The sequence below is a fragment of the Pezoporus wallicus genome, unplaced genomic scaffold (assembly GCF_028554395.1).
Source record: "Pezoporus wallicus isolate ANWC-B61680 ecotype Strahan unplaced genomic scaffold, APGP_CSIRO_Pwel_v1 contig_8837, whole genome shotgun sequence".
Lineage (NCBI taxonomy): Eukaryota > Metazoa > Chordata > Aves > Psittaciformes > Psittacidae > Pezoporus > Pezoporus wallicus.
The window spans coordinates 905,173-921,418 of NW_026636730.1; the positions used below are offsets into that span (position 1 = coordinate 905,173).

Here is a 16,246-nt window from a genome sequence, read left to right on the forward strand (position 1 = left end):
ATAAAAACGAACAAGTCTTGTGTGAAAACAATGAGGGGAATTGCAGGCACAATAGAAGTCATCTGTGAAAATTGCTGAGAGAGCAGAGAAGACATTTCTGTCTCCAAAAGCAAAATAAAACCCCATCCACAGTAATTCGTCATAATGATTCCTCTTAACTAGTACTAATTTTTACCCAGCAGTAATTACTATTTAAGGCTCCAGAGCTCTGGAAAAACGACTTTCTGGATGCAGCGACATCCGTGCAGAGGGATTTGCACAGTGTTTGAGGGCAGCCTGTTAAGGGAGAGGTTTTATTTCTCCTCCACACCAATACGGAGAGACAGAAATATCCCACTCTTATTGATGCACGTAACGGATTGCTCCTGTCAGAACTGACAAAGGCGCTAATTTAAGGAGCGTTTCCCTCTCTCATGCACACAGATGCGTTTTTCAAGAGAGGTTTTTTTTTTCCTTGCTCTCCCCCTTGGAATGCGAGTTCCCAAAAACCAGGTGAAAATCCGCCAGACGATCCCTTGGGTTTGATTGCATCTGTGAAGAGCCTGTGGGAAACATATGCCAGGAATTATGCTAACGACGGAGCGCAGTAAAACCTGCCAGGTAAAGGCAGCAGTTGTCAGCAGGAGACAGCCCAGATGTCATTTTGGGATCCTGCTCTCCATTGCAATGGTCCAGAAATGACTCTTGGTCCCACTGGGGACTTCACTGCTGCTTAAACTCAAGCCCAGATTTTCATTCTCATCCTTTCATTATTATGATGTTAGTGCAGGGACTGATGTGTCCTCTGAAAGCTGCATGAGGGATGGGCAAAGCTTTGGTTGCAGGTGGAACACAGTGTCCTTGTAAAATTCATTATATTCTTTGTATTTCATCATAGAAGTGCTTTCCAGAGCACTGATTTTCCATCGAGTCTTCCTGGATGCCTCACCACTGTCCTCTGGGTGGGATTTCTACCCAATACCACATATGCAAGCAAATATCAGAGGACGCTACTATGAACTTCCCCAAAGCCATGTCCCTGTCCCCAGCTGTGTGACTCTGTTCTGTCCTTGCTGCTGACACTCCTGTGGCTGCTGGTGGGACAAGCCAGGGACCTGGTCTACATGAAAAGTGGCTGTTGTGTTCAACTATGGATGTTGCCTGGGCTGGGTCACCCTGTACCACCCAGTTTGCTGGGTATGAAGTGGCAGCAGGAGCTCTCCATCCAGGCTGGATGATGGCGATGCTGCCTAATCTCATCTTGGAGATCCCTGATTTCTCCCAGCCTTGCCTTATCCAGCCAGGATCATCCCAAAAATGGCAGGGGACACACACACAAAGCAAGGCTCTCACTCTGCTGTGCAGCCAGTGATGGAGAAGCTGGGAATTGCCACGTCTGCAGCTGCAGAGGTTGTCATCTCCAGCCCAGCACCCCCAGTCCCTGCAGGGGATCACCTCAGGCACATCTAAATGAGCAGCCCTCACCCATCCATAACACAGACATCTAGAAAACACCTAGGGAGCAGGCTGAGGGCACTGAATGGCATCTGCTGAGAGGGTGCTGAGCCTGTGGGGATCAAATGCCAGTTCAGAGATGAAAAGGTCCTTTTGGATACCCAAGGATCAGAAGGCCAAAGGGTGAATACCAGCTGACGGCTTTACTCTGGCTCTAGTGATGAGTGTATCCTTAACACCTGCCCACTAATCCCAATTGCATTGCTGACAATGGAGAGCTGCCCATTTGCTCTTTAAGTCCGCTTTCTCTAGAGAAAATCAATCAGTGCAGCAGGCAGTCAATCAGGCAGTCAATCAGTGAGGCAGTCAATCTGAACCACTTGGAAAATGGGTCCTGCAGAGACCTGGGCTCCCACCCAAAAGCCCCGTGAGCAGGAAAAATCTCCAGTTCTGAGGGATGCTGGGACCTTCCCCAGCCCAAGGCACAGCTCCAGACCTGGCCAGGCAGCAGCCATCCCAGCATGGGGCACGTTGGCTGCAAAAGCATCCTGGAGCAAAGCACTCCCTGACTGGAGATGGTCCCTCTGGAGGGATCGAAATCACAACACACACACACACACACACACACACACACGCAACACCCGCCTTTGGGACTTGCAAGAGTTGCTGATGCTGACATCTAGTGACAGGCAGAGCCGGCAAGAGGGGTTACCTGGAGCCTTGACAAAGCTTTCCCCACCGAGGGAAGAATCTTGCCGGGGTCTTCCCAAGGAGGTGGGCTCCCAGCAGGGATGCTCATGGGGCGGAGGAAGCTGCCCGGGATGTCCCAGCCACTTCAATACGTCCCAAGACCTTATCACCGAAGAGGACGGGCGCATCCTCCCCTTTGCCTGCCCACTGCTTTCCCTGGTTTATTTCAGCACAAAGTCGTTCTGGGTTTGCTACCTCCAAGAAGCACAGGGAAAGGGGAAAATAATACCCTAAGGTAGCCGTCGGGGTTACAACCAGGCAAAAGAGACGGCTCCCAGCCGGGCTGCAGCCGCAAACCGATAAGGAAGCCCTGGGAATTGCAAGCGGGAGAACCGTCCGCTCCGAGCTGAGGAGAAGCAGGATACGAGCGGGATGCTCAAAGCAAGGGTGCTGCAGACCACATATGCTCGGATATGGCAGCACCCCACGGGGAACAGCATCTCCCAGCCACGAGAGTGGAGGAAGGCTGCCTTGGAGCCCTTGAAGGGATAGGGAGGACATCGGGGGTCCTGGACCCCTCGCTCCGATGCAATAAAAAAGCCCATTTTGGGGGGAGGACAAGAAGAAATCTGCAGCAGGAACCTCATAGCACACACACACAGACACACACTGGGGTCAGGTCGGTGCTCCGGACACTGTGCACGACGCTGCACAGCGCAGCACGGAGCAGGGGCTGCCAACCCCGTAACCCAAAGCCCAAAACCCCGACATATTCCATCTCCATCACCACCGTGGGGCTCCCGGTTCTGTGCAAATTCCGTGTCCGTGCCCCCTAACACAACCCCTCCGCGTTCCTCTTGCCCCAGCCTCAATTCCCGGGATACATTTATCCATTTCCACGACAAACAGGACTATCCGGAGTGACAATACGAAACATCCCAGCGCTTCGGTCCACAGCAGAGAGATGGGCGATGCTGCCCCGGGGGCTTGACACTGCTCCAAGGGGGATGAAGAGGGAAGCCCCCTTCCCCGGCCGGGGGTATCCGAAACAACCCCCAGCAGAAAGTTCTCCCCTCCGTGCTACTCACCCAGGAGGATCAGCGTGCAGAAGTAGAAGATGCCCCTCATCCTACCGCTCGGCACGGCGCGGATCACACCGACTCACTCGGCACGGCTCGGACCCACCGGCCCGGCTCGGCTCGGCACCGCGGAGGATGCGCGGAGGCTGGGCAGGGCGAGAGGCGTCCCCGCCGCCCCAGCCCGGCCCCCGGGGCGATCGCTCACACCGCGGCCGGCCCAGCCCCGCTCCGGACCCGGGTCATGCCCGCAGCCGGGCTGGGTACCGCGGGCTGCCGCCGGCCGAGCGCCGCCGCATCCCCGCAGGGATGAAGAAGGATGGGGAGGGGGCGGGCGCTTCCTCGAAGGTTCAGTTGTATTATTCTTATTAAATAATTAATTCTCCCCTCTCTTTCAGCAGCAAACTTCTGTCCGCAGCCCTCGCCGCCTTCCCCGGGCTGCCGCCGCTTCGCCCCGGCCCCGTGGGGAGGGGCCTGGCAGCCCGGCCCCGCTCCTCCCCGCCTCCCCGGGGCGAGGAGGGGATGTGGAGCCTCCTCCAACCCGGAGCAGGTCCTAGACCGCTGTGTTGGAGCCCCCCAGGTACTCCCGGGGCATGGTCCCTTCGAGCCCCGCGATGTCTTCTTCAGCACCCGGTGACCTCCTGGAGGGTCGCAGCACATCCCACACCCCCAAACCCTCATCTCTTTGCAGCCTCCGACAGCCCCATCCCCTTAGGACCTGTGTCCTGGTCTTGACTGTTTGCTGGCAGAGACCCAGCCCTGAAGTCTTGGGCCACGTCCTCCCATGACACCTTCCATTAATCCCCTATAACACGTTCACCTTCCAAAGCTCCTCCAAGAAAACACCTCTGTAAATTCAGGTCCATAAACCTCCATCCATGTCCCCACACCTGTTTCTCCACGGTGCCCTGACCCTATCCTGCTCCTGCAAGAGACCCCTCACTGTGGTCCCCTGGTGCTTCTCTCACCCCCCAGCATCTCCCCCCCTCATCTCCATGTCCCAACATGTGACCCACACTGAGGAAGCCAAGCAGCAGAGCCTGGCTCCTTAATCTTTATGATGAGTGAGCATCGTTTTCCACTACCTCCATTTCATGCATGGAGTAGCTGAGACACAAAATGTGAAGTGATGCCTTCAGGTTCACCCAGTAATTAACTGACCGACAGAGGAAGAAGCCTCATTCCCAAGGCAGTACTCTGTAAACACAGCCCCTCTGTTCCTCCTCCTAATGCAGGCTTGCCCTTCCAAAGGTCTTATCTTTCCCTTCCTTTCCCTCCTTCTCTTCTCTTTTCCTTTTCTTCTCCTTTCCTTTCACTCCCTTCTCCTTTCTTTTCCCTCTTTCTCTTCTCCTTCCTTTCCCTTTCTTCCCTTCCATTCCCTTCTTTTCCTTGCTTTTCCCTTCTCAATGCCTATCCCTTCTTTTTCCTTTCTCCTCTCTTTCCTTCCCTCCTTCCTCCCTGTCCATCTCCCTAACACAGACGCTCCTCCAATGATTCAGAGCAGCACTGGAGCACTTTTTCCATGCCAAAAGCTCAGGCAATGCTTTTGAACATCTGTAGCCAGAGCTTTTCCCAACTGCTGGGTCAGGGATTTCAGCTGAGAAGGTATTTAAATGCCCCGGGAAGGTTTTTGTGCTGGAGCTGTTCAGGGTTCTTAACTTGGTTTCCTCGTGGCATCACCACGTTAATCCTCCTGCAAGTTCTCCTAGGAAAAAAAGGAGGAATTGCACATCTGTGTTTCCAATGAGCAAAGCAGAGAAGGGAAGTCATTCCTCCGGCCACATGTAGGTGTTCTGAGTCTAGCATAAAGAAGTGGAGAAAACGCTACTTGAGATTTTCCTTTTGATTTCCCTTTTCCTCTTGGAAAATGAAAAATGAAAGTGTGATCCTTGGCATTCCTCTCCTTTGGAAAGCTTCTTCCATGTTCCAGGCTGGAGCTCCTCCTTTAGCAAGTTTCCTAGTCCTCTGTCAGCATTGAAAAGCTGTAAATAAATCAGTGCCTTTAACAACTGTATTCACATCCCAAAGGAACATTTCCTCAGCTACTCAGTGGAGGAAAAGAAAGTGTTAAGAAAACCTCATTCGGAGTAAAAAAGCATCACTGTGGAGCTGGGGTATTTTTGACTTCTTAAGAAGAGTACGATTGTGTTTAAGCAAATTTCCAACTGCAACGGCAATGAGACGCAATTGAAACATCCAGCTGGGAAACTGGGGGAATTATTGGATTTTTCTGCTTATTATTATTTTTAATTATTTTGCAGATTCTTTTTTAGTGTTCTATTTTTGAAGGAGCTGTTTGCCCAGGAAAAAGAATAGTGCTGGAACATATGGGAGGGTTTGTAGGCTTTTTTAACAAGCAAATAAAAATATTTTCCTTGGAAAACGTTTGCCCTCCCCTCAGGAATGAGATGCTCTGATGCCCTTGGACCACAGCAGCTGACCTAAGCCTCATCACCCCACTCATTAAGAAGGGATGGGTTTGGCTCAGTGTCCCACCTCCCACAGGGGTGCTGGTAGCAGGGATGGGAGAGCTGGGTTTGTTCAGCCTGGAGAAGAGAAGACTCCTGAAGGGGAGACCTGAGAGCAGCTCCAGTGCCTAAAGGGGCTGCAGGAAAGCTGGAGAGGGGCTTGGGACAAGGGATGTAGGGACAGGCCAAGGGGAATGGCTTGAACCTGCCAGAGGGGAGACTGAGATGAGCTCTTAGGCAGAAGCTCTTCCCTGGGAGGGTGCTGAGGCACTGGCACAGGGTGCCCAGAGAAGCTGTGGCTGCCCCATCCCTGGCAGTGTTCAAGGCCAGGTTGGACACAGGGGCTTGGAGCAAGCTGCTCTAGTGGAAGGGGTCCCTGCCCGTGGCAGGGGTTGGAGCTGGAGGAGCTTTAAGCTCCCTTTCCACACAAACCAATGTGGGATTCTGTGATTCTTTCCCTAGCACTGTGTCTTGTCCCCCTGGTGAGGTCTGAGCTGCAGGAAAACATTCCTTTTGGTCCAATCAGTGAAGCAGCATCAAGCCCCTCCACCCACACATGTAGAGCTGGGGGAGGCAATGTGAAAGTAGCCTTGCTGTCCCCTCTTGGGCTAAGGACAAGCTACAACCTCCCCCTCCGTACAAGGGGAAGTCATCAGTGAATCAGTGCGATGAAAGCAACACTTCATCCCAAGTTTGATGAAAATAGACAATAGCAGGGGGTTGGGAGATGGCGAAAGTCCAGGCATAGACAGCCCCTACCACCCATCCCAACAGGGAGGCATTTCCTGCCTTTTCTTTAGGGGAAGGACTCGTGCACTGGAAAAAGCCACCCAGAAGAGACATGCTGCAAATACCATGAAGAAAGAGGGATCATTGTTCCTTGCTGCTTTATTTATCGGATCTGGTCTTTCTCCTAATTGCTGGGTAGATGCTGAGATGAATAGAGTTAAGGAAGAAAACCACTCCTTGTACACACATACACACCCCTCTCCTGAAATTACCTGCTACCTTTCCTTACAAATGAATCGAGGTATTGATCAAAGTATTGTTGCTCATATTAGACCTATCCCAATGAGCTGCTCCCCAGAGCCCCAGACAACAGATTCAGCAAAGGCAATGAAAGAAAGGATTGTTCGTGCAGGTCCATGGAGAAATCACTGGGCAGGGAAGGCACATGAACTATGCTGATTAAAAGAAACCCAGTTGTGAGCCTGAAACAGGTTACAATGGAAACTGAAACACAAGGTTGGTTTGTCTTCCTTAAGGCTGCTGTGGAGGACCCAACCATGCACACTCCCTTGATAATAGATGGTATCCTCATCCCAAAATAGTCATAGAAACAAGGCAAGAGAGCTGTAGCTGTCTCTTTTTATGAACAGTGAAGCGGTGACTGAGAGATTAAGGGATTCATGCAACACAGGGAAGCTGGAAAACAGTCAGGACCATTCAAAGCATCCCTCCATCCATGGACAGCACTCATGCACAAACATCCCTTGCTTCACAACACCTCTAATGGAAATGGTGGTGGGCTCTTGGGCTGTAACACACGAGACAAGATAAATCAATGCTGGTCAGGAGACATGAAGCTGTCTAGAAAAGTAGGATGGGAACAGTAAGAATCTATGGAAACCTGCTGCTGGGGGGGCAGACAAAGCCAGGCAGACATGGGGAGGATGCATCAGGCAGCAGAGGTGGGATAGAAGCTCCATGCACTGACTATCTTGACCTCCAAAAGTGGGAAACACCAGAATACTCCCTGCCCCAAACATTTCTAGACTTCACTGTTTGGAACCATTTGGAAAACCTCAAAATTCGTACCAAGAAAGGTCAAAAAAAGACACCACGCTTTCAGGTCAGCCCTGCAAGCTTCCTTGATGTGGCTTCAAAAAACACTGATGATGATGATGATGGTGATATGGTTGGTAAGATTGTGTTGTAACTGCTCAAAACTTCTGAAACCCATCCAGCCTCACACCAGCTGTGCATAAACCAAATGATTGCAGAAACCCAGTCCTTCTTCACTCCAGCAATAATCTGAGTGCCCAAGCTGGATCCTGTTTTGCCTGTCAAGCTCAAAATATGTGGGTCCTAAGCAAAAGTTTGATTGCAAAGAGGAATATTTACCAAAGCAATAAAACAGGAATACACTCCCTGCTGTGCTGAGAACGTTCACAAACAGGAGGAAAAAGGACAAACTGTCTCCCCTTCACATGAAATATTTGGCTGTCTAGCCCAGGAAGAAAACCCAGCGGAGGAAAATCCAGTTGGAAAACCCTAGGAAGGAGGAGGGAGTGATGGGCATCAAAGAGAGAGGTGAAGGCAGGAAACCTCATTCTATATGAGCAAAAATGAGGAGGTCACCCAAACGAGGTGCAGTAGGATGGTTACTGGCACATACACACCTACCTGTAGGATGCTCATTTGATGCCCTCCCTGAGGACAACATGGAGCAGGGGGAGCAGTTTTCAATGGAAGTCAATACCACGCTTGCCACTAGGATTTTGGAGCTGCTAGATCTTTTCCAAACACCCCCCTCAAAAGCCATTTCAACCTGCAGAGCCAGGTGAGAGGTTGTTCTCCCCTGCTTCATCTATACCACAGGATCTAAGATGTGGATCAGCTTCTGTAGCTCTAAAGAGTAACTTTAGCTTGATTACATCTTCTCTTCAGCCTGGAGAAGATGCAGGTGGTAGAGAGTACAGATCTATTTGGACAAGGTGGATGGCCATCATCTGTCTTCTGCCTCATCTCATACCAGAGTGAGGGCCAAGAAATTGAAGTAAAAGAAAACAGATCCAAAACTGATTGCAAAAAGTGGATCTTTGGTGTGTTGCTGCCTTCACATAGGACTTTGTAAGTGTTAGAAGCTAACATAGCTCCAAAAAACTAAACCAGATTACTTCACAGTAAGGACTCCAGTAGCAAGTAAGGAGTAACCTTTTTCCAGTCAGGGTACATTAAGTACAGAAACCTTACCTGTAGCTCAGGAGCTCCCAGAGCTGCAAGTTTGGAGGTTAAGGGAGTATTCTGTAAAGGTTTTGGCCCAAGCTATTCCCATTATTATTGTCTTCTTACCAATACTGGCCACTGTCAGAAACAGATTAACCTAAGGCTGCATGGAGACCTCATAGCAGCCTTCCAGTATCTGAAGGAAGCTGGGGAAGGACTCTTCATTAGGGACTGTAGTGACAGGACAAGGGGTAACGGGTTCAAACTTAAACAGGGGAAGTTTAGATTGGATCTAAGAAGGAAATTCTTTCCTGTGAGGGTGGTGAGGCACTGGAATGGGCTGCCCAGGGAGGTTGTGAATGCTCCATCCCTGGCAGTGCTCAAGGCCAGGTGGGACAGAGCCTTGGGTGCCATGGTTTAGTGTGAGGTGTCCCTGCCCATGGCAGGGGGTTGGAACTGGATGATCTAAAGGTCCTTTCCAAGCCTAACTATTCTTCTATGATTCTGTGATCCTATAACCTTGTCCTGAGCTGGAAGAGCTGCTGTGATGTTCATCCTCACCTGCTGTGCTTGACCACCAACTTGCATTCTCTACACCCCCTTCTTAATCAGGTGGTGTTGGTGCTGGCTTTAAGGAGAGGGCAGGGGGAGGGTCTAGGTTCTGGCTTATCAGCTGTTTGTGAGATTGTAAGGGCTGTGAATTGGAAACATATCTGGGTTTTGCTAGTTTAGGGGGTTTACTCCTCTTTATTGCTTGCAGATGTGCTGTTATGGACTCTGGTTGCTGAACTTCTGGGATAATGTCCTACAAACCTATTAAATCAGGCTGCCACGAGGGAAGGAGAGTTTCTTGCTACCATTTAGGAGCAAATAAGGAACAAACAAAACCACCCAAAGCAATTAATTGTGGCTGCTGTGAAACCTCTCTCGGAAGACATTCATTGTTCCATTCCAAGGACTCCAGAGTGTCTCAGCACCTGTAGGGTGTCCAAACTCATTGCTTAGTTTAGTAGGTTTGGCTTCCCAGGAAAATGCAAAGACTTTGGGAATCCTTGAAGGTTTTAGGAACTCTGTTCCTTTGGTGAAATCCTGGGAAGCCTGAGATCTTGGGAAGCTTGAGCTCCCAGCCAGGTCAGTTGGAGGACCACATTACCTTGCAGAGTTACACCATCAATAAATGCAGCACATCACACTCCTCACTTTGCTGGACCGCAGCCATCCCTTAGGTGGGATACAGCAGGGTTCATCTTCCATGGTTTGTAGTTATGTGGAGGCAAACAAAGGGGAAAAGGAATCTGGGTGTTGTAGTGACCCCAAACCTGCCTGTACTCTTCGTATATCTATTCATAAGATACACTGAAAAGAAAACAGAGAAGATGGGCATACATTATACAGTGAAATGAAGGAAGAGATTATGGCTGATATCCAGTTGTATGTCTTGTCATAATGTAGGTATCCCTTGGGAAACAATAAGGATTTCACCTTTGCTTTCAGTTAAGATGAACTGTTGAAGAGGGTGGCAAAAGCAAGGTGCACTGAGAAAGGAAATGCATTGAGAAATGGGAACTACAGGGAAGCTCCAACCCCCAAAACATCATATCAGAAGGACTGCATACTCTCCATCACCATAGCTCCACAGATCAACATGTGCAAACTTGTATTTGGAGACAAGGATGCAAACCAGAAACTATCCAGTCAAGGGGCAGCCTCTGGACTGGGGACCAGCAAAAGCAGTGCTTACATCAGAAAGACAGAAGTAATCCAAGAGACATCAGAGATGCAAATCTCTGCTCAAAGCTTCACTGGGCTTTATAACAATATGAGGGGAATGGGGAACTGAAGACGTGGGGAATGGCCAAGAGATCACAGCATGCAAACCTGGTATTTTCCTGGATAAAATGCATTTGTTTAGGAACAGATAAATGGACATGAGAAAGAAAACCTCCTTTCTTTGGATTTTAAATGGAAAATTGATGCAGTGCCATGGGGTAACCTTGTTACTCTAGCAAGAAAACACAGCTTTTGATGAGGGAACAAGGCCAAAAGTAAGGTAGTGGCTAATGGAGAAGTGATATTGAACAGTGCTGGTCTGGGGAGCTCATCTAGTAGTGGAGCATCTCCTGGGTCCCTCTTGCAATTGAATTGTTTAAGGTTTCCTATAGCAATTTTGGACCCTAAGGTGGAAAAGAAGTGCTAATGAAGCTTGTTGGTGGAACAAAGCTGAGAAACCTCCCTGAAATGTAGGAGGAGCTGAATAAAAGAAGACCTTGAGAATGAGCAGAAACAGGATGAAATAGTACAAAATGTAAACTCAGAACCTGAAAATAAAGGTTTCCTTAAGCAGAGCACTTGATAAACCTGTTTCTTCTGTTAAATCACTCCCAGCTTGAGCCATGGCAGTATAAATGGGTAATGAACCCACACATATAGACTGAGGGGCACATTTTGGTGTATTTGATTAAAAGCAGGTATTTAGCCCATGTGAAAATGCTGGAGGTACCACACTATGGGTCAGAAGGTGACTTTAACTGGCACATGAGTATCTCGAAACTCAAATAACCTGCAGCTGGAGGCTTCATCCCCATAGTGGGAAAAATGCCTGGGTTAGACCCAGCCGAGTGCTGCCCCTGCTGGGATGTGACACAGTGTCTGGTCCAGCTTCCGAGATGGAGCCACTTCTCCTAAATCCACTTAAGATGTGCAAACAGCCCTGTCAATAGCAGCTCTCCAAAGCTGTGTGCTGAACTGTGGCTTCCTCTGGGCTGCAGTAGCCTTGGTAACTCTCCGAGAGAAAAAAAATAACCTAATTTTCTCTTTCATCCCTAAGACGAACCCTTTAATTTGCTTTCAAGTGAATTAAACATAAGCCTCCATTTTTCTAATTCCTTTGTCCTAATTTAAAAGTACTGACATTTATTGAAGGAGCTTTCTGGATTTCCCGTTTTCAGCTCATTGCTTTAGTGTTTTTTTGAAGTAAACCAGAGATTGACATTTTTATGGCTGAAAGGCTTTCCTCCCCTCCTCCTTTTCTTCAGAGCATGAGGATATTGTGCTCATTGCTAAACTTCTAATAGCCAGTGTCTTGATGCATTATCAAGGTGACCATGTTTAATAACTGAGCTGCGCTGTCACTGCCTTGTGTAGTGCAAGAGGGTCTCTGATGGCAAACATCATTCATATGTCCTGAATGCCACCTTAGCCCCTTCAATGTTCAATGCACCTAATGACCTATGGTTCATCCCATGAGGTTATTAGGGACCAGATACTAGAGAACAACCACAGTGCTATGAAACCAGCTATATACCAATGCCAATTTGTTTGCGGATCCAAAAACAGCAGCTGCCTCAATAACTTTCACCCTGCAAAGTGGATTTGGTGCCTTGATCCAGCTGCCCCTCCTTTTGGAGAAAGGAATTTCTCTTCTTCAGCATGTGTGTGACATCACACACATTGAGGGTGTCCACTCGGAGTCAGCATGAGCATGACCAGCAGGTCGAAGGAGGTGATCCTGCCCCTCTGCTCTGCTCTTGTGAGACCTCACCTGGAGCATTGTGTGCAGTTCTGGTGTCCTCAACATAAAAAGGACATGGAACTGTTGGAACAAGTCCAGAGGAGGCCACGAGGATGATCAGGGGCTGGAGCACCTCCTGTATGAAGACAGGCTGAGGAAGTTGGGGCTGTTCAGCCTGAAGAAGAGAAGGCTGCGTGGAGACCTCAGAGCAGCTTCCAGTATCTGAAGGGGGCCTATAGGGATGCTGGGGACTGTAGTGACAGGACAAGGGGTAATGGGTTCAGACTTAAACAGGGGAAGTTTAGATTGGATATAGGGCAGAAGTTCTTTACTGGTGAGGCACTGGAATGGGTTGCCCAGGGAAGCTGTGAATGCTCCATCCCTGGCAGTGTTCAAGGCCAGGTTGGACAGAGCCTTGGGTGCCATGGTTTAGTGTGAGGTGTCCCTGCCCATGGCAGTGGGGTTGGAACTGGATGATCTTAAGGTCCTTTCCAACCCTAACTATTCTGTGATTCTAAATAGAACAAAATAGCACCTGGGGCAAAGAATCCTTTTCCCTGTGGTCGGAGGCCTTCTTGTAAAGTCTATGCCTTTGCCTTCCAAGCTTGTTTTTCTTTGAGCAAATCTGGTGGAATAGCCTCAAAGGTGATGGACAGCCCTTGGGGACCAAAGTCCTCTCTTTATCCACTGGCATGGAGGGTTGATGCTGCATTTCCCACATGGCTTTGCTAACATGTGTCAGAGCTTTCTCAGAAGCACACGAGGATGAAATTCACCCATCTTTAGATGACAGCTCTTCTCCAAACCACGTTATTCTTCATTTCAGCACCAGGCTGTTTTTCAGTTCATGACACTTTTGGGTCGTATTTAATCTGTTTTCTGACACTCATAGCCATTCCACCACCCATTAAGTTATCTAAGAGCATCTAATCTTCCACCAGTGTCCATCTAGGGTCTTGGCATTTTGAGGAGAAATGATAGGAAGTTCTTACTGCTTGATGTAATCCAAGATCTCTCACGATTTGGTCAAGGTCAAATCCTGAAGCTCCTACTTTGATGACATTCCCATCTGCTTAGAAAGCTCCCTGTCTGCGCTGAGGACTAAATCAAACACCCGTATAACAAAGGCTGTATAATAATGGATTTGTACTTTCAACACATGGAGCAGGTAGGGACGCACTAAGCTCAAGATGAGGACCCACAAAACTCCATTCACCATCGCTCTTTGAGCTCAACCTTGCAGCCAGTTTTTACCCAGAGAACACCCATCCAAGCCACAAGCAATCAGTTTCTCCAGGAGAATACTGTGGGAAATGGTCTCTAGGTAGATAACATCCATAGTGTTTCCCTCATCCACTCAGCAGGTCATCTTCTCATAGGAGATCAACATTGAGAATCCCATAATTTCCACTGGCAGTAGTTTGGATTCAACCCTTCAGTTCAGAGGAATGGAAGAAGAGCTGAGCATGGGACCTTTATCACTGTAATTCTGTTGCTACTGAATCCATCTGAGTTGCCTAGCACCAGCTCTTGAACTCTATAAGGAAACAACACGGATGCTGTTTCTCAGTGGACTTTTGTTCCTCATTCCCTAATGGACATTTTCTGTGAAATTGCTTTGCAAGTAAAGAAGTGGTTTTTTTATGGAGTTGGAAAATATCCTTTTAAAAGTAAAGGTTTCAGCCTCTTCTGCTAGCAATTAGGCATACAGGGTATTGGTACCTTTGAAAACTGAGCCTCTTATTTAACTGTCTAAACAGAGATTTAATTTTCCTGCTTTTGGCACCTAAGCTTGAAAATTTTCTTCTTACAGGTGAAAACAGAATATTACAGAAATTGAGTCTATGCCATTTATTTTCTTCTTTGTGAGAGAGAAGGAAAAAATGAAGCAAATCATTTATCAGTATTTGCATCTCTTTTATTCTAAGCACTCTGAACCAAAATGCTGCATAGATATCTGTTCTGGCCCATTCTGGATATACCAAAAAGGCTTTTTGTGGGTGAATTAGCCAACCCATGGCAAGTGGTCAAGTGTTTATTAGTTGAGCTGTTTCCCTTTGGGGTCTCCGTTAGGCTGTGATGAGAAAGTAACGTTGAGATGGGAAAAGGAGGAGCAGAAAAAAAGGACTCTGTAAATCTATGGGGAAGACAAAACGTCTTAGAAAAGGCCTGTAACAACACAGGATGCTGCACAAAATAGTCTTTGGGAGGTTTGTGCTTCCATCAGACCCATTTCCAGCCTGTTTCAGGTCTGGGGAGGTCACCTATTCATCACAGCTCCACCACCCTTCATGGTGACTGTGCTAGCAGCTGATGCTCTCCTTATAGCACTGTCTGACGCATTGACTCTCGCAGCTCCACACATTAAAACACAGCAACCAATTCGAGCCCAAGCCTTGCAAGCATCCAGCAAAATCTCATCGGGGCAAGCAGCAGAGAAAGAGCAATAGATATGGTTTCTCCATACCACATCTTCTAAATCTCTTTCTGTCACCTCCTATTTTGCCAGCAAATTTGACACATGCCTTCGGAGGAACCAGGGATGATGATTCACAAGAAGGGATGGGAGATGCAATTCTGGCTGTACCCCAGCCTTTAAAAGCAGGACCAGAGAGTTTGTCCCTGAAGCCCCCTTCCCCTATCCTTTTCCCAGCTCAGTTCAGCATTTTCTGAGGGGTAGGATCTGCCTATTTTTTCAGCCTAACAAGGCTTTGATCTCGGTGGTGGTCTCTAAACACTCCTGGAATTTGATTAAGAGAGCAAGTGCAAAGTGGAAGCATGGGGGGATTCACATCTGCATCCCCTCAGCCTCTTGCCTTTCCTCCATCACTTGTGTGGGGTTCCCTCCCTAAGATGCTACATGAGGCATGGGAGTCCAGGTCAGGAGCAGAGGAGTGGTCCCTTGAGGGCTATCACAGCTCCAGGATCTCTGTGTCTTGGATCATTTTTCCAGCCAAGCTGTTTGCCTGAGGGGGGAGTGAAGCAGAGGGAGCAGTGGGGGACTGGGATTTGCATGTTATAGAAACTGGAGGAGGATGTCTTCAGCAGCTCCGATGCTAATGGGGAAAGCAGAGCAGCCGGGGCTGCCTGTGGTAAGTGCGTTCCCGAGGAGTGATGGGCTGCCGTGTCAGGATGTTGTGTTTGGTTTTGCTCCCAAAGGCTGATTTAATGAAGAAAAATTCAGCAGGGTAAAAGGGAATGCATGAGCAGAGGGAAACGCCTGCGCTGCTGGAGGGGCTGCAGGCGCAGCGGGGAGGGAGGATGAGGTGGTCCTCAGCAGTGTTTCCACATTTATGGTTGATGAGACAGGTCCAGGCAGGTGGACTTGATGAAATCACTGATGTGCTGAGCTGTGGGGACCTCTGGGGTTTCCCCCACACTACAACTCCTCCAACCCGGTGGCCTTTGGACCCTAAACCCCTTTTCACTACTGCTTATAGAATGTTGGTCCTTGGCACCTGCTCTCCATGATCATCCAGGGGAGTGAGCAAAACCAGCTCACACACATCAGAGACACTTGGCCAGGGACGGTGAGAAGCAGTTACATGTTTGTGTTTTCTGGATGTTCCTCGTCGTTCTCTTTCCCACAGTTTTCTCCTGGAAGAGGGGAAGGGAGGGGAGAGAGGAACAAAGTGAGAGACAAAGAGCAAAAGTGCAAGAGAAACGTAAAAGTAAGAAGGGAAGCAAGAAGGAAGGGAAGCAAGAAAGAGGGAAGCAGGAAGGAAGGGAAGCAGGAAGGAAGGGAAGCAGGAAGGAAGGGAAGCAAGAAGGAAGGGAAGCAAGAAAGAGGGAAAGCAAGAAAGAAGGGAAGCAGGAAGGAAGGGAAGCAGGAAGGAAGGGAAGCAAGAAGGAAGGGAAGCAAGAAGGAAGGGAAGCAAGAAAGAAGGGAAGCAAGAAGGAAGGGAAGCAGGAAGGAAGGGAAACAGAAAGGAAGGGAAGCAAGAAAAAAGGGAAGCAGAAAGGAAGGGAAGCAGAAAGGAAGGGAAGCAAGAAAGAAGGGAAGCAGAAAGGAAGGGAAGCAGAAAGGAAGGGAAGCAAGAAAGAAGGGAAGCAGAAAGGAAGGGAAGCAGGAAGGAAGGGAAGCAAGAAAGAAGGGAAGCAAGAAGGAAGGGAAGCAG

The 16,246-nt window shown here is 48.8% G+C and overlaps 1 protein-coding gene across 1 annotated transcript in view; it reads right to left on the bottom strand.

Annotated features, from left to right (window-relative positions):
• Positions 1-3,664, bottom strand: part of GFRA4 (GDNF family receptor alpha 4) — a 73,202-nt gene extending 69,538 nt beyond the window's left edge. Inside the window, exon 1 of the mRNA XM_057401270.1 lies at positions 3,213-3,664. Coding sequence (XP_057257253.1) covers positions 3,213-3,252 — 40 coding nt within the window. The 5' untranslated portion in view covers positions 3,253-3,664. The remainder of the gene's footprint in view (positions 1-3,212) is intronic.
• Positions 3,665-16,246: the final 12,582 nt, after the last annotated feature.